The following is a 27,773-nucleotide window of genomic DNA, read 5'->3' as shown; positions in this document are numbered from 1 at the left end:
AAGGGGCTCCAGGAGAGCTGGAGAGGGACTGGGGACAAGGGACGGAGGGACAGGATACAGGGAATGGCTTCAAACTGGAAGAGGGAAGGTTTAGATTTTATTTTAGGAACAAATTTCTAAATGGGTCATGAGGCATTAGACCAGAGAGCCCAGAGAAGCTGTGGCTGCCCCTGGATCCCTGGAAGTGTCCAAGGCCAGGCTGGACAGGGCTTGGAGCAACCTGGGCTGGTGGGAAGTGTCCCTGTCCATGGCAGGAGGTGGAACTGGATGTTCTGCAAGATCCTTTCCAACCCAAACCATTCCATGATTCCGTGTCCACTCCAACCCAAACCATTCCATGATTCCACGTCCATTCCAACCCAAACTATTCCATGATTCCATGTCCATTCCAACCCAAACCATTCCATGTCCTCTCCAACCCAAACCATTCCCTGATTCCATGTCCATTCCAACCCAAACCATTCCATGATTCCATGTCCTCTCCAACCCCAACCATTCCATGATTCCATGTCCATTCCAACCCAAACTATTCCCTGATTCCATGTCCTCTCCAACCCAAACCATTCCATGATTCCACGTCCTCTCCAACCCAAACAATTCCCTGATTCCATGTCCTTTCCAACCCAAACCATTCCATGATTCCATGTCCTTTCCAACCCAAACCATTCCATGATTCCATGTCCATTCCAACCCAAACCATTCCATGATTACATGTCCTCTCCAACCCAAACCATTCCATGATTCCAGGTCCACTCCAACCCAAACCATTCCATGATTCCATGACCCATCAACATTTCTTCCTTCACTCCACTGCAGTGCTGTGCTACTCCAACATCTCCATTTCCTGCATCTAAGAAATGCTCAAAAAACCAGTGCTTTGCTGTTCTGTAGATGTGGGAGGCCTTCTGCTCCTGCCCCACTTCCCTGAACACCCCCTTCACCCTAGAGGCACCCCAAAAGCTGCATCTCCTGAGCTGCTCCCATTGCTCACCTCAAGGACAGCAGCACGTGAACCACAAACGGTGCCTGAGCTGTGGCAATGAAACACAGGCACCAAACAGGTTAACTGCAAACTCCAGCCTCTGGTTTCTTACTTTATTCTGGTGTGAACAAATTAACAAACTGCTATTAGCCTCAGTCAGAACTGAATTGCAGGAGGAAGAGCTGGGAGGAAATTTCAGGTGCCACTGAACTGGAACTTATCTAATGAACTTGCTGGTTTGAATTCCTGGCTACATGAAGCGCTATTACTCTAAAGGCTTAGAGGGATCTATTATAACAATTAAGGGGTGGGGGAAAAAAAAACCACCCTTTTTTTAAATTCCAAATTTAAAAAATTTAATACATCTGATGCAATTATTTCTTGTATGGAATAACAGGCCCAGGCTTTTCCTCTGTCAATCCCACAGTTCAAATTCACCACAAATTCGCCATTAAATCCATGGTTGGGCTCAGTGATCTCAGAGGTCTTGACCAACCTCAGCAGTTCAATAATTCCACGAAGGAAATCAAGAAATCACTGTCTCTAGAACTGTCTTTCTATTCCAGCTTTGCATTTGCAGGTCCCAGCTGAGATTTCTCAATCATTTAAGATTTCATGCCACATAAAGTTTGCTGTACAAACAGGAAATTCAGCATTTAGGCAAATCAGCAGTTCTTTTCAACCCAGTAATTATTTCTTTTATAAACAGAGAAGTTCACAACAATATTATGCAAATTATCTCTCTAGTTTTTTGGTCATTTGCTTATTTTTTTGTAAATCATGAGCAAACTGTTGACTTTTAAAGTGTTTGAGAAAAGTTTTTAATATCACAACTGCACCATGGAAGAGCTTGACTATACTTTTATTGTCCTATAAATGGAAAACTAACTCTTTTAAATTCACTAATTCATATCATTATTCTAAAATATGATAATTTCTTAAAACACAAATTTTTTTGTGTTTTAAGAAACACAAAAAATGCCTACAGAGGCATTTTCAGTCCTGCTTAACATTTGAATTCTTCTACCTTTGTTGAATCCCTGCAATGAGTAAGTTCCATCATACAAAAATGTTCTGCTTGAAATCTTTCCTGAAATTATACCTAGGGCATCCCAGCCTAAGGGAGGGGAGGGTTTAATATCAAATGTTAATGTAATATGTTCCACCTCATGATTTTCTGTGCCAATTTCCATGTATAATTTAGAGTTTCTTCAAAAGCATGCATGAGGGCAGAAATTAACAGATTTAATGATGATTGATATTTTTGTCCAGCTTTTGATTAACAATGAATGCAGCAATAAAAAACTGAAGTAAAATACTGAAATTATCAAATACTGTTTGAATACATCTCCATTCAAACTGTGATTTTATTGTGACTTCAGCCTTAATCCACACAGAAAGACTGTTTAGCCTTGCAGGTAACTTGTAGAAAACTCTTCAGTAAATTTTCACTTGTTCCAAAGTATCAATACAGAGCTTATTCAGCCAATATTTGCCTCCCAAAATCAACAGAACTATGTTCACTGCTACAAAAAAAAAAAAAAACAGAAGTGAGATATAAGAGTATCTGCACCCCTAAATCAAATGTGGAACAACTGCCCAAGACTTACATCAACATTCAGGTGACCAAAATAACCACTCCAAATAATGTCTTATTGCTTTACCTTTCTTTCACCAAGACTAACAAGCACTGAGCAAATCCAATGCTTTAACTGCCTGCTACGAGCACAAAAATCTCCCTGATACAATCCATTATCCACCTGCCTGCAGAAAATCAGCTTAAATGTTCCTAAGACTCCTCAGAAGAAAGATTTTCATACTGTTCAAGCTGGCAGTCCATTACTTGAAATAAAATATTTTCCCCAAGCATTTCTGTTTCCTACAGAAGAAAGAATTAAAAAGCAAAGAAGGAAAAAAAAGAGGTAACGTGATGGAAATTGCAATTACCACAAGGATAAAGGGAGCACAAAAATAGTTCAGCCACAAAATCTGATTATTTGGTAAATTGAGATTATTCATGAAAACCAACGCAATATAAAAAAAAACCTGAAGTAAAACAAAACAGAAAGAACAAAACTAACTGCTTCTGAAGGGAGTGGGAATAGTGTGGAAAGGAGAGAATAAAGGTTTTAAAGGTCATATGGAAAGCAACGGAACTGCCATGGTGCATTCAGTTTGGATACTCAGCTTTTAGAGCAGCTACCAAGAAACAAGAGGCACAGAAGGAAGTCATGTGGCCTCTAAACTTTCTATCTAGAGAATCACACTCCCAGTCAAAAATGAAATTATTATCTCTGTCCCGTTACACAGGTATTATTTTTGGATTTCCTCTTATGTTCTTCAATCCAACCTACACTTAAATCTTCCAAGATACTGCTCTTGTGACATTGTGACTCATCCTATACCTGGAGCAATGCTTCCCCCTCCTCTTCTTGATGCTATCACCCTGCACCTCACTGTCTGCACTCTGCTAACAGCAATCTTCTTCCAGCACATGCACTCAGAAAACTACTACAAAGGCACTTCAGTTTTTTGTAAAGTCAGTGCTTTCTCAAACTTCTCCCAAGAACTAAATCACCTCTCTGCATCACTCTGCTCACCTTCACTTTTAAAGCTTTTCAAAACTTCACTCAGACACCCACTGGGCTGCAGTTTAATGAGCCTTCCCTGCTGCAGCACTGATGGCTTCAGCAGCATCCACCTGCTCCTCACCACCTCTTCCCATCCACATGCTCTGCTCCCAGTTCTGCTCACGCAAGGACTTGTTCAGGTGCAGAACAAACTGAGTGAAACCAAGAAAAAAAAATATCCATGTTTGGAGTAAGTATTTCTAAAATGAAAGTTAATTTAGGGCACATCAGCTGTGCACATATGACAGAGCACAGCTCAGGAGCTGGAACAAGATGAGAATCATCAACAGGAGCTGCTTGACTTAGCCCTGGAGCTAAGGAATTACTCAAAATAAGCTTTCTGCAACAGGACATTGAGTTCAGCTCCAAACATCCCAAAAAGCAGCTGACCAAACTGCTAAACAGGTAACACTGCACCCTCTCAAGGGCTGGGCTTGACACCCATTGTATTCACAGGGATGGCCTGACAAAGGCAGGAATAAATCTGACTCCATGTTCTCTGAAGGCTAATTTATTACTTTATTATACTATATTATATTAAAGAATACTATACTAAACTATACTAAAGAATACAGAAAGGACACTTACAGAAGGCTAAAAAGATAATAATGAAAACTCCTGACTCTCTCCAGAGTCCCGACACAGCTTGGCCCTGACTGGCCAAAGAGTGAAAACAATTCACATGAAACCAATGGAACAATCACCTGTGGGTGAACAATCTCCAAACACATTCCACATGAGCACAACACAGGAGAAGCAAATGAGATAAGAATTGTTTTCCTTTTCTCTGAGGCTTCTCAGTTTCCCAGGAGAAGAATCCTGGGTGAAGGGATTTTTTCACAGAATGTGAATGGCACAGACACCTTCAAGGAAACTCTTCCAAAAATCCCTTCCCTTATTGCTTCCTCTCAGCCTCCTCCCAGGGCTTGGCTTGGCTGCACCATGAAAGGAAGCCCAGCAGTGGCTGGGATTGGGATGGGTTGGTATCACAAAGCTTTGCCTAACTCTGTGTTTGCACTCCATCTGCAAAAATCCAGCTTTCACCTGGAACAGAAGGGCTGAGTCTGGTTTTGCCAGGTGTTTGCACTGCACCTGGCACAAACAGAATGGGAATGCTCAGAACAAAGACTCAGACCCAAAGGTACTGCAGTGACACCTCAGCCTCCCCTTCTCTCTCAAAGAGTCATAAACACCATTACAGAAACCATCACTACCCACATGACAACAGCAAGGTGAAGTTCTCTTGTTTTCCATCTCCCTCTTTTTTCTTGAAACAGAAATTCAGTCTGGAAGTGCTGATACAATGTTCATCAAATCCCAGGCTGGTTTGGGTTGGAAAGAACCCTAAAGATCATCCAGCTCCCCCCCCACCATGGGCAGGGACATCTTCCACTGTCCCAGGGTGCTCCAAGCCCCATCCAACCTGGCCTTGGACACTTCCACAGATTCTCTGAGAAACCTGTTCCAGGGCCTCCCCACCCTCACAGGGAACAATTCCTGCCCAAAATCCCATCCATCCCTGCCCTCTGGCAGTGGGAGCCATTCCCTGGGTCCTGTCCCTCCATCCCTTGTCCCCAGTCCCTGTCCAGCTCCCCTGGAGCCCCTTCAGGCACTGGAAGGGAGCTGTGAGTTTTCCCTGGAGTTTTCTCTTCTCCAGGTGAGCTCCCCCAGCTCTCCCAGCCTGGCTCCAGAGCAGAAGGGCTCCAGCCTCAGAGCGTTTTCTCACATGGCAAAACTCCTGGGATGAGATGAAACAGAGGAATAAAAACCAGGGAGCTCCTGCAGCATGATACAGAGAACACTGATGTGACATTTCCTCCTCTCTGAAAGTGTCTGGAAGTTTCAGTGCAATTTTTACAAACCACCTGTGTTCTGGAGCAGGTGGAAATGCTGTTTGGAGAGCATTTTTCTGCAAATGGGATTTGATTAGTACACGAACCTTCCATGTAATGTTCTTATAATGAGTAAATGAGTAGGTGATATAAACCTCTGGAAAAGCAAAGACTGTAATGAAAACCTTATTATCCTTTTTACAGTAAGGCTGAACAGGAACTGATGCTATGTTTAAAATGATCATGGTTTTATTCCCACCCCCAGGCAAACCTGCATAAACTCAATGAGCAGTGTGATTTCATTAAATATATGTATAATGAACAATTTTCTTGTCCTTTGAAAACAACTGATTTGAAGGAAGACTGAGGCATTACGACTGACAGCTGGGTTCTGCAGCCTTTTCAATCTGCACAGGATTTCCTATGACATACTGAAGGTGAAAGAATCACAAACGCAGAGAAAAGAGAGGAAAAACAGCCTTAATAGGCTGGGAGCACATGAATTTTAAACAGCTGAGAGGCTTTGTGGAGTTGGTGGGAAGTCTGCTACGCTGAAAAAGCTGTTCAAACATCCCCTCTGCTGAGCCTGGAAGAGGATGCTCAGGACACCCATGGACTTCAAAGAAACCTGGAGCTGTCATGGATTAGAAACTGCCCTGACCCCATCCATTTGTACCCAAAGCAGGCCAGCAGTTGTCTTGGGAAAGCACTCTAGGAAAAGGCAGAGGGAAAATATTTGGATTTCCAGATACAAATCTCTGCTCTTGGGAAGGAGAGAGCAGCAGGGTGTGAGACAAATACACAGAAGTTACTCAGCTTGCTTGGTTTAGTCCCAACTCCACAGAGGAAAGAAACCTGGCTGACCTCTAAAACTTAGAACAATCCCTACACCAGGAAAAAAAAATAGCATTTAAATGTGGAATTTTCCTATATCTCTTAAATAATGAGGTCTGAAGAACAGTGTTTGATCCTTTAAATATCCATCATTCTAGAACTGTACTTTTTCACCTATAACCACACATTTACAGGCTATCCAGGTCCAGTGAGAGAGAGCCTGTGTCAGGAATTTCACTGGGAATCCTCCAAATTCACTCATCTGGAAAAGCAGCAGCCAGACCCATACAGTGAGATGACATAAATCTGAGATTCCTCTGGTTCTGCACTGCCACATCCTCTAAGTGGCCCTTTTTAAAATTAATATGGAAATTTTAAAGATTACCTGTTCTAAAAATAACTGAAATTTTAAACACAAAAAAAAAATTCTAACTTATTGCATGAGGTTCAGTGCAGGGCATTTTAAAGATTTTAAAGTATTTTTTTTCACTGGTGCTATGGTGTTATTCTCAGAAGGAAACTGATTTCACCACTAATGGATCTGAGAAGAATCTGAAGAAGCAATACAGAAGGGAATAGTACCAACACAGAGAAAAAAAAATAGAGAGAGAGATATTTAACAGAAAATCCAAGACAAAATGGTACAGTAACTGCAGAGTTGTATTTTGAATTGTTTGCAACCTGCCCGAGCAATTACCATCACTCTGTGCTCTGACCACAGAGGAAACCAACACATCTAATCTGGTTTTCAGTCTTCACAAAACCTCTCCACTCTGACTCTTACTGGAACTGAAAATCCCCCAAGTCAAGGAGAAAGACAGAAAATGCATTTTCTTCTTTACCAACATTAAAACTAGCAGTAACTTCTTGCATAAATACATAAAAAGCTGCATTCTGATGGGATTAATTAACAAGTGATTAGTATTTGCAGGCTAAAGGAAATATGAGAAGTAAATAGGTGACAATGAAATGCCAGTCCTTCAAAAAAAAGCAATTTTTCTAACATCAGATTAATTTTTCCACAGGGGAACTTTTCATATACAGTTTTCATCTTGATAGTGAATCTTTGATCAGTGTCTCTGAAATAAAAATAATCTCTGGGAAGATTAAGAAAAACAAAGGAATCCAGATAAACTCGAAAGAGGCAATGAAACTTTAAGGCTATCAGGTAAATAAATTATTACAGGCTCCTTGGTGGAACACAAAGAGTTTTCATATAGGATTAGGATGGAAAATGATAGGGTTTAAAAACAAAACAAAACAAAACGAAAAAAGGAAAAAGAAGGGAAAAGAAAGGAAAAGAAAGGAAAAGAAAGGGGAAAAGAAGGGGAAAAAAAAGGGGGGGGGAAGGAGGAAAAAGGGAAAAATGGGGGAAAAGTGAAAAAAGGGGAAAAAAGGAAAAAAAGGGGGAAAAGGAAAAAAAGGGGACAAAAGGGAAAACAGAGCAAAAAAGGGAAAAAAGGGGAAAAAGGAAAAAAAGGAAGAAAAGGAAGAAAAGGGAAAAAAGGAAAAAAGAAAAAAGGGGAAAAGGAATTTAAAAGGATAAAAACGGAAAAACGGGAAAAAAGGGAAAAAGAGGGAAAAAAGGGGAAAAAAGGGAAAAAGGGGAAAAAAGGAAAAAAGGGGAAAAAAGGAAAAAAGAAAAAAGAAAAAGGGAAAAAGGAATTTAAGAGGATAAAAAGGGGAAAAGGGAAAAAAGAAAAAAACAAAAAAAGGGAAAAAAGGGGGTAAAAAGGGGGAAAAAAGGGGAAAAAAGGAAAAAAAGGAAAAAAGGGAAAAAAAGGAAAAAAGAGAAAAAGGAATTTAAAAGGATACAAAGGGGAAAACGGCAAAAAAGGGAAAAAGGGGGGGAAAGGAAAAAAAGGAAAAAAAAGGAGAAAAGAAAAAGAAAAAGGGAAAATGGAATTTAAGAGGATAAAAAGGGGAAAAAGGGAAAAAAAAGGGGGGAAAAGGGGAAAAAAAGGAGAAAAAAGGGGAAAAAGGAAAAAAAGGAAAAAGGGAAGAGAAGGAAAAAAGGGGAAAAAAGAAAAAAAGAAAAAAGGGAAAAAGGAATTTAAAAGGATAAAAAGGGGAAAAAGGGAAAAAAGAAAAAAAGGAAAAAATGGAAAAGGGGAAAAAAAGGAGAAAAAAGGGTAAAAAAGGAAAAAAAGGAAAAAATGGAAGAAAAGGAAAAAAAGGAAAAAATAAAAAAGGGAAAAAGGAATTTAAAAGGATAAAAAGGGAAAAAAGGGAAAAAAAGGGAAAAAGGGGGAAAAAGGAAAAAAAGGGAAAAAAAAGGAAAGAAGAAAAAAGAAAAAGGGAAAAAGGAATTTAAGAGGATAAAAAGGGGAAAAGGGAAAAAAGAAAAAAGGAAAAATGGAAAAAAGGGAAAAAAAGGGAGGAAAAAGGGGAAAAAAAGGAGAAAAAAAGGAAAAAAAGGAAAAAAGAGAAGAAAAGGAAAAAAAGGGAAAAAAAGGAAAAAAGAAAAAAGGGAAAAAGGAATTTAAAAGTATAAAAAGGAAAAAACAGGAAAAAAGGGAAAAAAGGGGAAAAAGGGAAAAAGTGGAAAAAAGGAAAAAAGAAGAAAGAAAAAGGGAAAAAGGAATTTAAGAGGATAAAAAGGGGAAAAGGGAAAAAAGAAAAAAGGAAAAAAGGGAAAAAAGGGGGGAAAAAAAGGGGAAAAAAGGGGAAAAAAAGGAAAAAAAGGGAAGAAAAGGAAAAAAAGGAAAAAAGAAAAAAGAAAAAGGGAAAAAGGAATTTAAGAGGATATAAAGGGAAAAAGGGAAAAAGAAAAAAATGAAAAAATGAAAAAAGGGAAAAAAGGGGGGGAAAGAGGGAAAAAAGAGGGAAAAAAGGGGGGGGAAAGGGAAAAAAAGGGGAAAAAAGGAAAAAAGAAAAAAGGGAAAAAAGAATTTAAAAGGATAAAAAGGGAAAAACGGGAAAAAAGGGAAAAAAGGGGATAAAAGGGGAAAAGGGGAAAAAAGGGAAAAAAGGAAAAAAAGGAAAAAAGAAAAAGGGAAAAAGGAATTTAAGAGGATAAAAAGGGGAAAAAGGGGGAAAAAAAGGAAAAAAGGGGGGGAAAAAAAGGGAAAAAAGGGAAAAAAAAAAAGAAACTGGCACCTTCTCAAAGGAAGTAATATATTAAGTAGTGCTACAAACTGGCAAAAGGCAGGCAGTGGCAATGTCAATGCAGGATCTAATCAATGCTCTATGAAACCTGACCCCTGAGGCAGGGCAACAATGCATGGTGAGCTAGAAAATAATTCAATTTTAGTGACATGATATCACTCATTGTATCTGTTTCCTGTAAAACACCTTTAACCAACATTTCAGTCTCAGCCATCTTTTCTGGAAGCTTCCCTGAGAACAAGGATGCTCAGACTCTCCCTATTTTTTCTTCTGGGCCTCAACCTCTCTGCGTTTTACCTTTCCTACCTCCTTTTGCTGCTGGCTGCCAACTCTCTGCAACACTTCTTGCTTCCAAAGCACTTGAAAAAGATTCATAATTGCTTTTCACATCTTGAACGTTTCTGCAGAAATATTTTTGGCCTCCCATGTAACGTTCTGGGCTTTGAATACTTGCACATTGTGATACTTTTTTTAAAAACTTGTCTTATCTAAAAGCAGCTTTTGCTGCTGTCCTGAGTCCTCATTGCCTTTCCCTTATTTTCTATTTTAATGAGAATTATTTATTTTCCTTACTTCCTTGAAATGGTTGGGCTCTATGATTTCCCAGGTCTCTTCCAACCTAAATGATTCTATGACTCTGTGAAGTTTCTCAAGAACAAAATCCCAAAGTGCTCTTTTTAATTGCCTTTTAATCATATCTCCCTGCATGTGTAGCTCTCTTTGGAGATTAAACACTACCACAGTGAATTTGCCTTTTTCCCCCACCTCCTACAAGGCTTTGAACCCAAATTTCTGTGATCGCTGTTTCAGATGTTTTCCACAGTAGCAGTTTTAGTCCCAAACCCGTTCAGAACCAAGTTCTTCCTCTCCTGTGATCCCTGGCTACACTTCAGTGAAGTTGTCTTCAGACAAATTCTGCCTCATCCTCTCTGAGCTTTTCCTACTTCGTTGCAGAACTTCAGTCCATGCAGTATAATTATACTGCCTGTTAAATTAACTCCTTTATCTAATTGGATTCTGAGCTTTCTGGAGAGTAAAGCACAGCCTCACATCTCCCCTCTATAACTTCCCTCTATCACCAGCCCCCAGAAGGAATTCCTGCCACCACTCTAGGAAAAGAAAAGGAGGCCAAGAGTGAAGTGAAAGAGAAAAGTAAATCATTTCTAATGATTAATAGAAATAAATAAATAAAGCAGAACACTCCATCATAAATCTCCCTGTTCAGATTGCTGATATTATCAAGCTCAGTGACCAGGGGCAAAAATGGGTAATGAAAATGCATTTTTCACCAGCGCATAAAATGAAGAACAACATGGGAATAACATGGGGAAAAGTAATTCTACCTTACATGTTAAATGGTTGGCTTGAAGATAGCAACTGATCCCAGAGCCCTCTGAAAAAGTAAAGCTCTGCACAGCTTTGTTCAGGAAAAAAATGCAAAATCCTGGTATGTCACTATCTATTATACATCTACATTCTTAATGCCTCATGTCCTTGCACCTCCACAAAGGTCTGGCAGAACCAGAAGATGGATCTGTAGAGTCTCCATGATAGGAGACATGGAATGCTTTCCATATGAAGAGAGTCTAAACACACTTGATTATTCAATTTTCAAATAAATCCCAGAGAAGAAATATGATTATCTCCAAGCTTCTCTCATCAAACCTGGCCTTGGACATTCACATTCCTGGGATGAGAGAACCTTGGAGAAAGGTTTGGAACAACCTGGGACAGTGGGAGGTGTCCCTGCCCATGGCAGGGGGTGGGACTGGGTGATTTTAAGGTCCCTTCCAACCCAAACCATTCCACGATTCTGTGTGAAGACAGATGGCACAGAGCTCACAACATCTCCTATGGCACAAGAACTCAAATGCACCTCAAATTCTTCACCCATCAGATTCCAAACCACCCAACAGGGCAACATTTGTCCCCTCAGATTGGTGGAAGCAATTGCAGCAGGATGTTTCAGAAGTGAAGGGAACATGAAGGAGGGAATCCATGAAACAATAACATTTCTGTCCTTAATTGAAAACTCTGGTCCAGTTGCAGCCCTGAGACTCAGGGAGTCCATTTGCAGCTGGTTCTTGGAGCTGGATGGAAAATCCAGGGATCCATCACACCACACACATCCTCTTGTATCCAACCACCACCACAGAAAGAAGGACAGATTTCATTATTCACTTCCCCTGTGATCAGCATGTTTAGTATTTTCTGAGTTGGAGAAACCTTTGTACAGCACGGGGCAGAGTCTGGCATTCCAGAGATGTCATCAGACTAACCCACAATTCTGCTAAAATCCTACACTTGCTCTAACACATAAAAGCCAAGGAACTTCATCAAACTTTCAGTTTTCAGTTCACTTTCAAACTTTTTAGGCATCCACGTGTTTGTGTTTAGGTTTAGGAATCAAAGCTCCTGAAACAGAGCCAAAGGAGGCACTCCCAAAAATTTTTCAAAACATCTCAGACAGATATTCCCACCCATATTAAATTCAATTCATCCCAGTATTTGCTGATTTACAAATGTATAAGACAGCACTTCCCAACTTTAATTAAAACCTTCCTCACACATCTGTTAAAAGCAAAAATAAACTCAAAAAAAAAAAAAAAAAACAAACCCAAACAAGCCCAAAAAGCAGCAATAATAAACTACATGCTCCACTTCCCAAAGCTGGATTTCATTCACAAATCTATCAGGTTTTATTCTCCACACAAGATGACTCACTGCATGTTCACTCCCTTCAATCTTCAAACATTTTGTTAATATATGCAGGAAACAAAGCTGCAATGGTTTGCTTATGAAAAGGGAGGTTTTTCTATAAACCTAGAGTTTGCAAAGGTGCAAGAATCTGCCTTGTACAGAAAAGAATATTTAGTATACAGCAGAATATTTAAGTAACAGAGACATTCTTTCAGTGAGATTTATCCATTATTTATACATAATAAGACAGAAATAATGAAATAACAGAGAACTAATGATAATAATGGGGAATTATTCTACATGGAAGACAAATAATCAGGTAAATTTGGCCCAAAGCTGGAGGGAATTATCAGCCAAATATTGGTAGGGATTGCCTGAGATTACCATTTCTTTACCTAAGAAATGAGCAGAAAGGCACAAAGCCCCAAAAGCTCACTTTCAGTCTGAATTTTATGATGATACACTACTCTTGGTCAAAATGTAATGGAGAAAGCGAGAAGGCTGAAAACAGTAAAAACCAGAATTTACTCTCACTCTTTCATCAGCCTGTTTGTATGGTATTTGACAGCAAGCCACCCTAGCAGCCCCTAGAGTAAGAACATCACAAATCTTAGTTTTATTGCCCTTTTCATAAAAAAGTTCTTCAAAAGCTCATGTTTCATCAGTCTTCTAACCCCAGATTTTTTGACTTTGATGGTAAGTTTTAAACAGACAGGTATTTTCAACTTCTTTTCTTGTTGTGCTTTCCACTTGCACATCATAACACCTAACCTCTCCACAGAATTCCTTCTACTCGTTTTTATTTCTCAATGCAAGGCAGAAAAGTGCCTCCACTGCTTTTCTCCACTCCCCATTCTGTGCATGGCAGATATCTCTATTTCCTTTGTTTGATTTGAAATCAAAGAGAGTTGTAAGAAGCTAGACAGCTCCTCACAATAGCAGAGGAAACATACTGAGAGCTCTGTTTTTCTCAAACACAAGACCTATCATTTTACCTCATCTAGAGAAGAAATAAACTCTACAATTCCTTTAAATCAGGCCATAGGCTACAGCCCATATTATCAATCACAGCCATTACTCAAATCCAAACTGTTCCAACATCCACGGGCCTCCTCTGTTAATAAAAGCAGCAAGACAATTTTTCAAACTGAAATACTGTGCAACAGTAGCAAGAAAACAGAGCAAATTAAAAATAACCAAGTAAAATGAACAAAATAATTCTGTAGGTCCCACCATCCTCTGCTAACTGATGAGGCTGTGACTCTTCTTCCTCCCAGATCTTCAACAAACTAAACATTTACTTCCAGGGACAGGGTTAATCAAAACCTGATGACAAAGGGCTCGTTTTCTTTACCTCTGAATTTCCCCCAATCTGAGACAGGTGCCACACAAGTCTTGGTGAAAATAGAGAACTGTTGTGCTGTGGGGAAAACTCACTTTTTTCCCTTAAAACCAGCTCAAACCATGTAATCATTTAAAGGGGAAAAAAAAAAAAAAATTACCGAGGTGTTTCTGGTTTGTCACCTCCTGGATTTAAATGGAAGTAGAAATACGGGCTCTTTGATCATTACAGAATGTTTATGAAGCTGCTCAGAAATAATTCACAGTGCTGGCCTGTGACAGCAAAGCAGCACAAAGGGAGACAGTGATTTAATTTCCAGCACCTCAGCGAGCCCTGGGTGGGTGCTGGTACTACAAAAGAGGAGAATCATCCTTGCAGAAGAGGCTCCTCCAAGCTCCCCCCTAAAACCAGGGTAGATTTGGGCAGAAGGGCTGCAAAACCCAGGAGTCAGGGATAAAATGTGACATTCTTTCTAGAGGACAGGGAGCTGTTGCTTAGAAACTGTTTACAGACAAATCCTGCTGGTGTACCTAAAAAAAAAAGAAATAAATTAGGTCATTCTTGGCTGTAGGTAGGAGAGATTTTATTGATATAAACCCCCTCCACGTCTCTCCTCACTGTCAATAATTAACAATGCTTTAGGAAGGCTGCTTGGATGCTCTTTTAACCAACAACTGCACACTCCCAGTGACAGAATTGCCCATTTGGAAACAATCTGGTGGGCAAATTGACATCAGAGTTCCCTCAGGAGGCTGAGCCCAGGCTCCAGGCATGGACTTAGGATGGGACTGGCACCAAAAGTGAGATCAAAACAGGGTGGGGGCAAAGTGCAATTAATCTTCTTAGTTGCTGTTAGAAAAAAAAAAATTAAGGAAAAAACATGAAAATATCACCAGGCCAAAGGGAAAAAAAAAAAATTGGTTCTACTTTTTAACCACCTGATGAAACCGGGTCTGCTAAAAATGAAAGGGGAAAGGCCACAACACCTCTTTGATGCCACGGGAGAACAAAGTCTGCCTTGAAGAACAAAAGGTGAGGCTGGAATTGGATCACTTCATTAAGGGAGATACTAAAAGGAGTTCCTAAGTACCTAAAACAAAGTTGCAAGCAAGCACTCATTGCTCACAGAGAAAACAAATTCCCTTCAGAGCAGATGGGAAAGAAAAATTATATCAATCCAGAGCCAGTTTTCTCCTCCACATAAATAATCCACGCTTGAACAATTTTTCCTCATATAAATAACTACATTTATAAGAAGCCTCAAGTAAGAAGGCTCTTATATCATTATTCACTTAAAAACCACTCCAAAAATTCAGACAAATCACCGCTTTCTAAGTAAAAGAAAATAAAATGCACAGCTTGTGGTAATAAACAGCTCATTGTCATCATCCCAGAGAAAGGCATTTTTTTTCTCTTCACTTAAAAACAAACGTAGCACAGGCTTGTTTTCTTATATTGAGCAAATCACATGAAATGAATACAAATATCAAAACATGGAACCTAATGTGGAGAAAGGACAAATGTCACAGAGATAACCTCAAAAAACAAAGTTGGTAGTGTCATCGTTATATTTTCTGAAAAATCCTCTTTGCTCAGGATTTTTCTCCTGGGAAGCTGAGAAGCCTCAGGGAAGAATGAAAACAATAATTATCTCATTTTTCTCTCCTGTTTTGCTGCTTTGGAACGTGGTTGGAGATTGTTTTATCCAACAGGTGCATGTTTCATTGGTTTCATGTGAATTGTTTTTATTTTTACTTAATGACCAATCACAGCCAGCTGTGTCAGGACTCTGGCAAGGGTCATGAGTTTTCATTATCATTCTTTGTAACCTTCTGTCTGTATCCTCTCTCTATTGTTTAGTATAGTTTTAGTATAACATAATATAGTACAATATAATATAGTAAAATACAGTATAATATAGTATAATATAGTATAATATAATAAAATATAGTATACTATAGTATCATATAATATAGTATAGTATAATATAGTATAATATAATATAGTAAAATATAGTATGATATGATATGATATGATATGATATGATATGATATGATATGATATGATATGATGATATGATATGATAATAAATTAGCCTTCTAAGAACATGGAGTCAGATTCATCAATTCCTCCTTCATCAGGGGACCCAGCAAATTCCACACTGGTAGAACTTGTGCAGAACTTGTGTAGTACAAGCACCTCTGGCTGAAACTTCAGAGGCAGATCTCAAATTCATCCACAAAGCCCCACATTCTGTGTAGTGTCAGCAGAAGGTCACCACACCATCCTTAGGGCCAGAAAAACAAGGATCAGGAGGGGCTGTGTAATTTAATCAAAGTTATTTCATTCTGAGGACAGCCACCAGCCTGTGTTGTGACACCCTGAGTGACAAGGACTCCCTCAGGATGACTTTACAGGTGCAGTTAACGTGGAAGACACAAGTTTGGGGTTATTTCGAGGGTTATCACAACCTTAAATGGGTTCAAAGTCTGGGGAAAATTGTTTAACTCCTTCATTCAATGCATGGCTACCCATCCCACTGCCCCATACCAGAAACACAGACAAAAACAGCCAGGAATAAAGGAATCTTAACAACCACATCTTTTATTATTTGCAAATTCATCCAGAAATACACTTTGGATTAAAGCAATGCTAATTATTTAAAAAATTAAAGATAACCTGGCCCATTTCCCAAAGGCCCCCAAAGCCACACGGGAGACTTGTGAAGCGTGGAGGAGAGGCCAACCTGATTTTTATTCATGTGTTGCTGAGCTTATCTACATGGGAAACAGAATTATGCTCTATTTAGCCCTCTGTCAGGTTGTTCAGGTTCTAAAATAACTGTTAATGAAATCACAAGCCTTCAACACAAACAGCAGCAACAAAAATAGCACCAGGACAGAAAACATTGGACCGCAGCAACTCTGAGCCACAGTGGAGCATGAAAGCATCTCCCAACATTCAGCTGGCTTGAAATAAAACACAAGGAATAATAGATTGCATTTTACTGAGGCCTCACTACTCACATTTTGTAACAACCTTCACAGAAACGCAGCTCTTAAAAATTAATTTTTTCCTCTGGGTTAAGAACCTAACTTAGCAAAAACTAATTCAGCATGGGAAGTGCTCATTACTTTGACACATAAGATATCTGGGAATCACCGAGGCACAATAATTTATCATAATAAAAAACAGCATTTCATATTTTTTAACTTTTTTCACAATATTGTGCAGAACTCAATTTTAACCCATTCAAATGGTTTTAGCTTTAAAAATATTACTGGCACATAATTTTCTCTCCATTATTTAGAAATATATAAGCATCTACTTTTTTGGTCTGAAGTTAAGGAATGACTCTCAACAAAATTATTTCTTTAAAATAATAAAATCATTTCTTAAAATGTTTCATAAAATATTTCCTAAAATAATAAAATAATAGGATCGCACGGTGGTTGGGGTTGGAAGGAGCCTTTAAAGATCATTTAGTTCCAAACCTCCTGCCATGGGCAGGGACACCTTTCAGTAAAAGTGAGTTTTTGCTTTGCATTTTCATGAGAGGACCTTGATAAATACGATTAAAAACCCAATACCTTCTTTAATGCTGATTAAACATGTGCAAGGACTGTCAGGGGTGGTATGGTATCACTGCTGGGACAGAAGAAATCCAAGTGATTACACATCTCCACCAAATCCATCTGTTTTATTTAGTGGGATCCAAAAATGAAAACACAACAGTTTCTCCCAGACACCAAAATTTTCCTTGGAGGAACAAATAATGAAACCTTTCTAACATGCTGACTGTGATCATGCCCTTGACAGATCTTGCACCTCCTTGCGATGTTTTCCACAGAACTCTGTGTTTAGAAACATGCCCAGAGTTAATTCAGATTAATCACACAGAACATAAGATACACACGTCTGTAATACCCAGAATTTAATAAATTTTAAGTTCTATTTTCACTTTGGCAAAATGCTGTTTCTCTCATGAAATTTCCCCGTTATTTCATGTACCCTGCCCCACTAAAGACTGACCCTGAGTTGTGGTTCCTCCCAGGGCATCTTTCCACCCACATCAGCACCTTTGGGGAGAAATGCAGTGAAATTTATCAAGTAACTCAGTGCTCTGGTAAGGCTGGGATTATTTCTGGCACTGAGTTACAACCCAGAATGTTGAACAGAATCAGAGCTGCAGGAGCCCCATGCCCTAAGTGAAGAGCAAAGCTGAGCACTGCCAGGTCTCTCTGTCATATTTAGGGAATTAAATCCACCTGTAATGTTTTCTTCTAGTGGCCCAACATGACAACAGAAGCTTCTCACTTCAGAGGAAAAGCAGGCTTTGGATTCAACAACAACACAAAAAATAACTCATTAAAATGAAAGGTTGAGCAGTATGTATTGTGTATTTGCAGCAGCTCAGAAATCAGATGCAAAGAAGAGCTGATGTACCAGACACTTATTGCTAATTTTTTTTATTGTTAAAATAGAAAAAAACCTCCTGCTCACATAAACCATTTGCTTTCTAAAGCATGTAACAGACACAATCAGTGCTCATGACTGCTCTACAAGGTAACACAGAAAAACATTTGAGTTTTCCAGAGATAGAAGCAATTTATGCATCACTGTAACAGCACACAGAACTGGCTCCAGCTCCACTTAAAACACACAGAAACAATCCCCAGCCAAAGGCAGAACCAGCTCCAGAAATGTTGGGTAAGAGCTTTGCAACACTGATGAAAATTCTGTAATTAATTTCAGAGGATGAAGGATTTAATCTTGCCTAATCTGAATACCCAAAATAGTCCCTTAAACAAGACAGCCAGAAAACATCTGCAACACTGGAAGAGGCTCCTGGTAAAATAAATCTTTCCACTCAGTCCTTGTTAAGTGTTCCTCATGTTTTGCACATTTCTTGAAACTGGAGAAATGGATTTCAGATTCAAGGCACTGAATTTACTGCAAAAAGAGGATTAAGTGAAGACCAGAGTTTAAATTCAACATGGGTGCTTTAGTTTTATTTTAATACATAAAGGAGTTTTACCTGCTCAGACACAGGACTTTCTTTTTTTGTATTTATTTATTTTCCTCTTAATAAAAGGACCTCTAAGTACCTGAAGCTGTTAAAGTGCTGCTGTGCTGTACCTGTCCCACAGCAGCTGTGCTTTGCTGTGTTTCCCATACCTGAGCATTGCAGCACTTCCATTCCAATTTCCAATTAAACCAAGGTGGAAATTATTAAAACCACGTTTCTTTAAAGAGTGATTTCAAAATTCTTTCCTCATTTACATGATCTTGCTTTCACCCCAATGAAAACCAAGTTATTAACGAAAAACAGCAATGAAAGAGAAACAGCCGAACCAGCCCAGCCAAGGGGAGAGTGTAGAAAGTCACTCAAAAATTTTGGAGGCACAATCAGTCTGTGCAATTCTCAGCAGTGATTTCAAGCACACCTGAAGTGTTTCAACTCCAGTGTCTTATTTTATAGAATGACAGAATATCCTGAGCTGGATATCATTCCCCAAAGTGTCCACACATCCAAGATTTGGCCTTGATACACTTCCTACGGCATTTCTCTGGGCAATGTGGTTTTCAGTCCTTCCTTAAAGGTTCCTTTTGTGTAATCAAACACTGATTTCCCTCATCCACCCATGTCCTCATCATTCCACAGCCCATCTCACTCTGGTGCAAGAAATATTTAATTACTGTGGATTATCTGCCAAGGGTTAACCAGGAAAAGCTTTAGACATCACAAATCCTGCAGCACCCCGAGGGTGGCACAAAACTTTTTTTCTGGAGACTGTGGCAACAGAACAGACTCTCACCCCACCTTTAATGTGTTTATGGTTCAGAGAGAGCAAAATAAAGAGATCCCCATTTTTACACCATTTTGGAAAACTATGGATATTAAAAATACCCATCTCTAGTGTTTCCTCTTCCTCCTGACTGATCTTTTTATGAAAAACCAGCCAAGAAGCTGTTCTTGGGCTAAGTAATTTTTTGTTTCTTTTGGCTGACTGTCAACCACCCAGCAAAAATAAACTCATTAAGCTGACAAGAGACCTGAACACACTCATGTTGTCAGTGCATCTCAGCATCACTCTTGTGAACCCAAAAGCAATAAAAAAATTAAAATAAAGTTAAGCTGACTCCACCCTTAGGATGCAACCAAGTTTGCAAGGATCTGTCAGTCCAAAGTCAGTGTCTGGCAGCATCTGAGCTAAAGGGGATGTGCAGCTTCAGCACATGTCAAGCCAAAACAGTTCTAAAACTAGCAGCAAAAAAGGAGAGCACGGAGTGTGGAGCCTCCAAAAAAGCATCTCTGCCACAATTAGAGCTCTCAACCTAATTGTGTTTGCAAGCCTACTATTTTTGCCTCCAATCCACACTGCTCTCCCTGTGTTCAATCTGTCCAGCTAGCTGGGATTTTTCCTTTGCTGCCACCACATTTGTAGCTTGCTGAGCAGATCCCCAGCTTAAGGCTCACACGGAGCCTTGCAATCACTGAGGTTTCTACTTAAAAGCAAAAGGGAAAAAAAGTTACCATGGCTACTACAGTCACTCAGCTTTCTCAACTTCTTCGAGACATTAATTCTGAAGGCTTTTTGGCTATGTTTGCACAAAATGTATGCTTCCATACTACTCTGTCATGTAAATTAGGCTGTGCTGCAGTGTTTGAGATCACCTGGGACCATTCAATACCTTTGGCTGGCGCTCCAAGAAGACTCCACAAGCAGCAAGGTGATAGTTTCACTGAGCACATTAAGGAAATTATAATTAAATATATTAAATATAATTTAAAACAATAATGAAATGTTGTTTCTTACCCAGCCAAGCGAAGGTAAATATCTGAACACAGACATTCTCTAGTTCTTGGGCTGAATTTGTAAACAAAATTGGCAGTAAGCACAGAATTAGAACAAAGCAAACCACAAAGTACTTGCAGAAAATACTTTGGAAATGCACTTAGATTATTCAGAAGGTTAAGGAAAACATACAGAGAATGATAAAATGTGTGTAAGATTTGATGCTGGTCTACATCCAAACCCTGCATCAGTAGAAGACAATCCTGCCCAGGATTTGTGTCCCCACTGTTTTTTAGCACCTGAGCACTTCCTCCACTCTCACCTGCATCCCCTGGGCTCAGGCCTGAATGCAAGGATTGGAATTTGAGTGTGAAATAAAAAAAAAAAAAAACAACTTTGTTCAAGGATGCAAAAGTGTGTGAGAGCATGGAGGGATTCAGTTTGCTGCCTCAGCCACACACACAGAATTCTCCCTGAGCCACGCGAGGAAAATTAAATCACAGGATAGAAACAGCTCTCCTCTTTCCTTTTCTCCACCTCCCTGCTCTTGCTGGGTATCAGATGTGACCCAGAAACAACACTTCAGCAAGGCCAAGAGTCCAAAACGCACTGAATAGAATTCAGCTTGAATTTTGGGGGCAGCGTGGGCCACCCGTGCGAGGCAAGGAAGAGCTCAGCAGACCCTGCGGGCTCCCAGCAGCGCTCCTGCTGAGCAGGACATTTGTCACAGCATTTTCATCCCGATCCTCCCCCTGCTCCACCTCGTCCTCCTTCACTCACAGCCTTCCTGAGGATTTCTTGTTCTTAGAAGTATTTCTGGGAGCATCCAAGCCCTGGGAATGGAGATGACGGAGATAATAGAGACGTTTAAAATTAGACTAAGCAGCTGTAGTTCTGAATTTGCATTTCTGACTTGATTATAGTACGCACTGAAGACTAGCTGCACAAGAATTAGGAAGGAGTTCATGTGCTGCAATAAAAATATGTGAGTCTCTTTCACTTGACCCCATTAAGGGGGAAAAATAAAAAAAGATAACAAATGGCACTTTTATGGAAGTTGTTTCTTTGCTATTCTATAACTTCATTTTAAAGAGTCACCCGTGGATTTTAATTGCAAGAATTAAAGTAATCAGCTTTCCTGTATTTTACAATATATTTTCCTTATATTTTACTATTCTCCTGATTACTCTGGATTTTTCTGCTTTCATATTTTAGAAATTATCCATTTTATACCTTTCCTTATAAGTCTCTACAGTCTCTTATCTGAACGGTCAACATTTGAAACCATGGGATAACAATTTATAAAGCACTTTGACAAATTCTTTATCAAAACCAAGCACAGATGACACAATTTTACTTAAATATTCTGTCACAATAAAAAAAAATGTTAGAATCAATCCTGTTCTCTTCTTGTAAAAAATAAAATAACCATTTTCATAGTATGATTGTTTTACAGATATGCAGAAGAAAAAAATAGTATTTGGGTTCTATATTCAAAGTTTCTCCACAAATATCACGAAGAATTAACCACGAGTAACTTATCACAGCTGGTAATTTTATATCTGGAAGGAAGCCTGATAACAACATTCAAGAAAGTTAGTATTTAATGACAGAGGATATCACACCTATTTTCTGTTGATTTATGTTCATTCATTTACTTAAAAATATTAATTTACAGAACCCTCTGCATTAAAGTTACAGAAAAGCATTGAAGAAGAAATTTCACTATCCCAAGAAGTACAACTAAATGTTTTTCTAGAGATAGCAAAGGAGAAAAAAAATACCTAATTACATAAGAACAAGTCCCTCACATTATCTGTTTGCAAAGAGTTCTTATGTTTCCTTTTGAAAGAGTTTATTCATTTTTCTTTGTGTGGATCCTCTGGAAAGGACACAACTATTGCCACTGACATGATGGCACTGCAACAGAACTAAAACCAGTGCTGACCAACAGTTTACAACATTTTTTAAGTGCTTTACTCCACAGTCTAACTTGAAAGTTCAGTCTCTAGGAAGAAGTCCTTTGGAGTTTCTTTTGATGCTTGAAAAGACATAGAGAGCTGATAAAAGTGGTTTTGTCAGCTCTGCACAGGATGGACACAGCTTCTGTGTTTAAAGCATAAGGAATATTTCCAATTGATGCTTTCCTTACAAGAACAACTGAGAGAACTGAGAGATTCAGCTGCTCCTGCTGTGCTGAATGGGCTTTAATGGAGAAATGCCACAAAAATGAAATATGCAGGAGTGAGTGGGTTTTGTTAGTAAATAACAGCATATTAAAAATTAAGCTTGATTAGTTGTAGAAAAGGGCAAAGTGAATAATCCATTTAGAAGCTTTAAGTAACTTAAAAGCTTAAGCCCCATTTACAGAAGTCACCTGGGCAACTGGGAGCCTCCCCTGACCAAAACCACTTCCACTTTTTGTGTTCAGAATTTAAGTTCCACTTACACTCAAATTGCCTTCCATTTGAATATTCCTGTCTGCATTAAGCACATTGTAACATATGCTTGTTGCTTTTTTAATACAAAGCTTCAAAGAAAAGGACAAGTCCACAGGAGAAAGAAATGTCACACCATAATGACTGTTAACACCAGTAAAAACAGCAGAGTGGAGTATCTACAAAAACATCTTTAAAATACTCTGAACACAGAAATTCTTTTGTGTAACTACAAAATCTACTGGTTTTCTTACCTCTCAAATGCAACCCCTGAGAGATGGTTTTAATGTTACAGGATTCAGCTTCCCTTAACTGAGCAATTCTCATTACTTAAGAAGCCTGAAAACTTGGGCAGTCTCTGCTGCAACGTTGAAAATGTCTCTCCACTGTTCTCTGTAGCAGAATACTAATGCAGGGGCTGATGTGGCTGAAAAGCACAGCTAGACAAAAAATATTCCAAAGGAGGAAAAAAAAAAGAAGAAAAAAAAAAAAAGCCTGGCTATCAGAAAATGCTGATTCAGCAGAGTTGAAGTACTCCAAGGAAAGGTGTGCTTTGCCCACACAACCAAAGAAAAACTAGAGAAAAGCTTTCCTCCTGCCCCTTAAAAGGTCAAAATGCTTTGTCTGATGACAGCACAAGACATCTGAAACAATAAAATGCGTAGGGGGGTGGGGGGAGTCCTGCTAGGGGAAAGATTGTTCCTTTTGCTGGCAATTTTAAAATTCACCTGTTTGTTTATTGCCAAAACAAAAAATTATTCAAAACACAAGGAACACAAAAATCCTGCCTTGCAACCAACTGTACTGGTAACTGATGGTCACAGCAGTTTATTTCCCCAGAGCAGCTGACCTTTTGTTGGATAAATATGACTTGAACCTATGCCAGTGTTTGGAAACATTCAGGAAAGTCTTTCTGTAACCAACCAGTGCTTGGAACCAGATATCACTGCTCACTCCATGTGTGATGCTGAGGAGACCATGGGAAAACTGAGATGTGGAGCTCTTATCCAGAAACCTGATACAAAATTCATTTACAGCTGCGGAGTGCTGAGCCTGCCCAACCAAAGACTTGATATAACAGTGTTATCACTCTGGGATATATTTAGATGTACCATGGATCCCTCTAAGACAGTAAGAAGCAATGCAATAACTTAAAATCAGAATAGAATCATGGCATGGTTTGGGTTGGAAGGGACTTATTTAAAGACTAGTTTGTACCACCTCCTGCCATGGGCAGGGACACCTTCCACTGTCCCAGGTTGCTCCAAGTCCTGTCCAACCTGGCCTTGGGCATTGCAGGGATCCAGGGGCAGCCACAGCTGCTCTGGGCACCCTGTGCCAGGGCCTCATCATCCTCACAGGGATGAATTTCTCTGTATTTCTAACCTAAATTTCCCCTCCTTCAGTTTGAACGCATCACTCATCCCGTCACTGCAGTTCCTGATGAAGAATCCCACTCTGCATTTCCTGCAGCCCCTTCAGACACTGGGAGGAGCTGTGAGGTCTCCACACAACCTTCTCCTCTCCAGACTGAACAATCCCAGCTTTCCCAGCCTGTCTCCATGGGGAAGATGCTCTCTGGTCCCCTTAGCAACTTCTTGGCTCTCCTCTGGGCTTGCTCCAACAATTCCATATCCTTCTTATACTGGGGGCACCAGAACTTAGAGCGATGTTAACAGTGCTTAACAGAACTTACAGTGGCTGCCATACCAACCACTTTTTTATATAAAAAAAAAAAAAAACTGGTTTCTGTTTTTTGTTGTCACTTCAACCTTTTTTTTTTTACAGTAGTCTTTAAAAAAATCCTGTCTTTTATCCTTTCTAGCGCTGCTCAGGGCGGGCTGGACTCAGTTTGCTCCCAGCCAGGTTCAGGTGTTGTGGATCCAGCTGGAGCATCTCCCCCATCAGTACTGGAGCTCCAGAGAGGTGTGAGAGCCTCAGCTGCCCCTGCTCCCTTGGAAAGCTGTGCCCCGGCAATGTTCTCACAGCACTCAATCCCAACAAATGTAACAAATGCAGTGTTTATACGAAATCAACAAGTTTACCTTAGTCAGGAGTAGCTCTCACCCTCCTGTGAAATACAACTTTCTTTTGGTAACTTTCATCTTCCCGTTCTGGTCTTTTTCACATCTCCACCTTGCATCTCACCTAAAGCAGCTCTGAGGGAGCAATTCCTACAGACCTGAGCCACAAAACCTCCCATCAAGTTATGTCCTAAGCATGCCACTCTACTAACAGGTTAGTGCTGCTACTCTTCATTTCTGCACACTGCCCTTCTCATTTCCAACTGCATATTGTGTTATTTATTTACTTCTGCTTCCCTGTGAGTGAGGCACAGAGCAGCTGTGGCTGCCCCTGGATCCCTGGAAGTGTCCAAGGCCAGGCTGGACATTGATCTTGGAGCAGCTGGGATAATGAAGGTCCCTGCCCATGGCAGGGGATTGGACTGGATGAGCTTTAAGGTCTCTTTCAACCCAAACCATTCTGTGATATTTTTTTCATTATTTCTGTATAGCTGCCCTTCATCTTTCCATGGCCATTTGATATTATATCTAAATCCAAAATATTCCTTTGCTTTATACACCTGTGAACAAACTGTGGAACAAGTGGATAAAGAGTTCAGCTTTCTTTAGCCAAGCCTTAGAATAAACCGTATTAAAAGCAAAGCCCACTCACCTAAAACGTAACAAAACATCTTTCTGTTGTTCTAGAAAGGCAAAAAAAAAAATAATCTCATGCTGGTGTGTTCAGACAGCATGTAATACCTGCAAGGCATTGTCATAACTACTACAATTTGGCCACAAAACAGATTTCAATAAATACTGTGGTTATAATTCATATGTAACAAGAGGAAAAGTGTTAAGGGACGAAAAAAATCATACTTTTTGAAAGAGTAGGTGTAAAAAACTAATAGGTGAGGATGAAGACATTTCTTGGCAGTAGGAAAAAAAAAAAAGCAAAGGGGAACTGCAGGAACAAAAGAAATCTCAGCTGTCACACAGGTGTGGTGCTAAACAAGGACTCTGAGCTACACCAATAGTGCAAAAGGGCAGATGCACTCACAAAGTAATTCTGCATGTGCAAAGAAGTTGATGATTCCCTGGTACCTCATGAGAACATTAATTCTTTTTCCATCTCAGTGTAAATACCATGTTAAAACAGTGTTACTCTGCAGTAAATATTATTGGTCAGCAGGACCAAAGATCACCATGGAGAAGCACTCCCAGAAGTGTCCAAGGAGTTCTCTGTCCTTCCAGCACAGATTTTCAGGAATTTTGAAAATCCTGGGGTAATTCCAGCAGTCTGAATAAACATTTAGGTTACAAATATGCTGTGGCTGTAACCATAGTAAGGTTAGAACAATGGCAGTTCTGAATAAAACAATAATTTAAGAGAAATTATAGGGGGCTCAATTGATACCTCAGAACTCTGTAACAAATAGTCGGAAGTAAAATAATGAAAGCTGACTTTCTAAAATGATTGCTACTTCCAATTGGCAGAAATATCTGTCTGCCTGTATAAACTTCTCTGGCATTAGTGCAGTGTTCTGTGGGAGCCTGACAACCAAACAGAGCCAATTAAACTGGTGAAGAACTGGTTAAGTGACACCTCAAAAAGAAAAAAGAGCAGCTTGTGAGAAGAACTCATCACAACATAACCCAGATTATCATGGAGATCCACAAAGGAGAGCCACTACCACAAAACACCTTTTCAATTATTTGTAAGTCTACACCATAAATCATGACATAATTTGCACAAGTATAAATTGATAGAGTGCTACATAACTGAGATAAATCAGTTCCAAAAAGCCATCAGGAGTGTTGGGTATAATCAATCAATGCTAGAAACAAAATATTATTTAAAAAAAGCCACGTACAAAGTTGCAAAGCTGCAATCAGGAAAACTCATGCCAGTCTAGGGAATGATGAACTCGTTGTGGAAAGAAACAGTCCTGCAAAGGGGTTTGCCACAGTGAGAGAACCCAGAGAAAAGGAGATCAAAATGCAGGGCTGCAAATGAAGGTTTAACATGTAAATGTGATGCAGAGGCAGGAGAGTAACACCAGAGAGGTAATATTTAAACACACAAAACATTCCTGAGACAAAGCTCTGGCGTGCTGCATCCAGCTCACGTTTTCATAAAAATGCTGAAAAAGTGGGTTTGAAAAAAAAAACAATCCCCAGAAACTGAGTTGTGAGGAAAATGCATGCAGTGACAAATTTAAAGAATTTCAGCTCACTTGGTTTTTCAAGTAGAAAAGAGAGGGAATACTGGGTTACAGCAGATAAATACTTCCATGGTAAGAAAATACTTTGAGTTCTTCAGCACAGTGGAGAAAGGCACATCATTAACCAGTCACTGGAAGCTGAAGCCAAATAACTTAATAAACAGCAGATCCTCTACCTCTCACTGTCTTCCAATCAAAATTCCAATTTTTCTGGAAAACATGCTTCAGCCAAATGCACGTTACTGCATTCAGGAGTAACTGGGTGAAATCCAACTGACTACAGCAGTCAGGGGTCAGAGCAGGAGATCTAATTGCTTCCTTTGGCTTCCGAGCCTCAGTCTACAAATACTCCTGGTTTTCAGTGCTTCAAAGGCATTTCAGTAGTACCATGCATGCTCAACATTAATATTAAAAGAGCTCTCAGCAAATCTGCATGAATTACAGTTGTATTTCCATGTAAGGGCTCGAGTGACACTGGAGCTTTCCTGTTGAGGCTTCTGTCACCAGCAGAGCCTATTAATGGAATTACAGCTCCCTTGCACCCAGCTGAGGTGGTGTTTCTGTAAACAAGCTTCTACACAATTGAGTGCAGAACTTCACCCTTCATGTCAGTACTTTTTCTCCTCTAGAAAGAATCCCGTTTGACCTGGAGTATGAAAAGGCTGATACAATGCACTGTATCAATCACAGGTAAGAAAGGAAAACCAGCAGCATTGTAATAGCCACAAAGCCAGGAAAATCTGGTGTTCACATCAGCAGCATCCTTTAAGCCTGCCCGTGTTTATGCTCCTCATCCACCTGGCGCTCCAAAACACACCAGCACTCACAGCAGTCTTGACAAATCCAACCTTTTTCAGGAATACGTGCCAAGGTAATGGA

The 27,773-nt window shown here is 39.6% G+C and overlaps 1 protein-coding gene across 3 annotated transcripts in view; it reads right to left on the bottom strand.

The window, feature by feature from the left end:
• CTNNA2 (catenin alpha 2) overlaps positions 1-27,773 on the bottom strand; it is a 481,291-nt gene that overhangs the window by 451,935 nt on the left and 1,583 nt on the right. The window contains exon 1 of one of the 3 annotated variants that reach the window (XM_063157886.1): positions 22,921-23,033. The exons of 1 other annotated variant lie outside the window; for it this stretch is intronic. In XM_063157886.1, the coding sequence (XP_063013956.1) occupies positions 22,921-22,993 (73 nt within the window). In that variant the 5' untranslated portion in view covers positions 22,994-23,033. Of the gene's footprint in view, positions 1-22,920; positions 23,034-27,773 lie in introns of those variants that run through there. One more of the 3 variants, XM_063157888.1, reaches the window with a different exon arrangement.

The sequence above is a fragment of the Melospiza melodia genome, chromosome 5, assembly GCF_035770615.1.
Source record: "Melospiza melodia melodia isolate bMelMel2 chromosome 5, bMelMel2.pri, whole genome shotgun sequence".
Taxonomy (NCBI): Eukaryota; Metazoa; Chordata; class Aves; order Passeriformes; family Passerellidae; genus Melospiza; species Melospiza melodia.
This window is presented reverse-complemented; position numbering and strand designations above follow the sequence as displayed.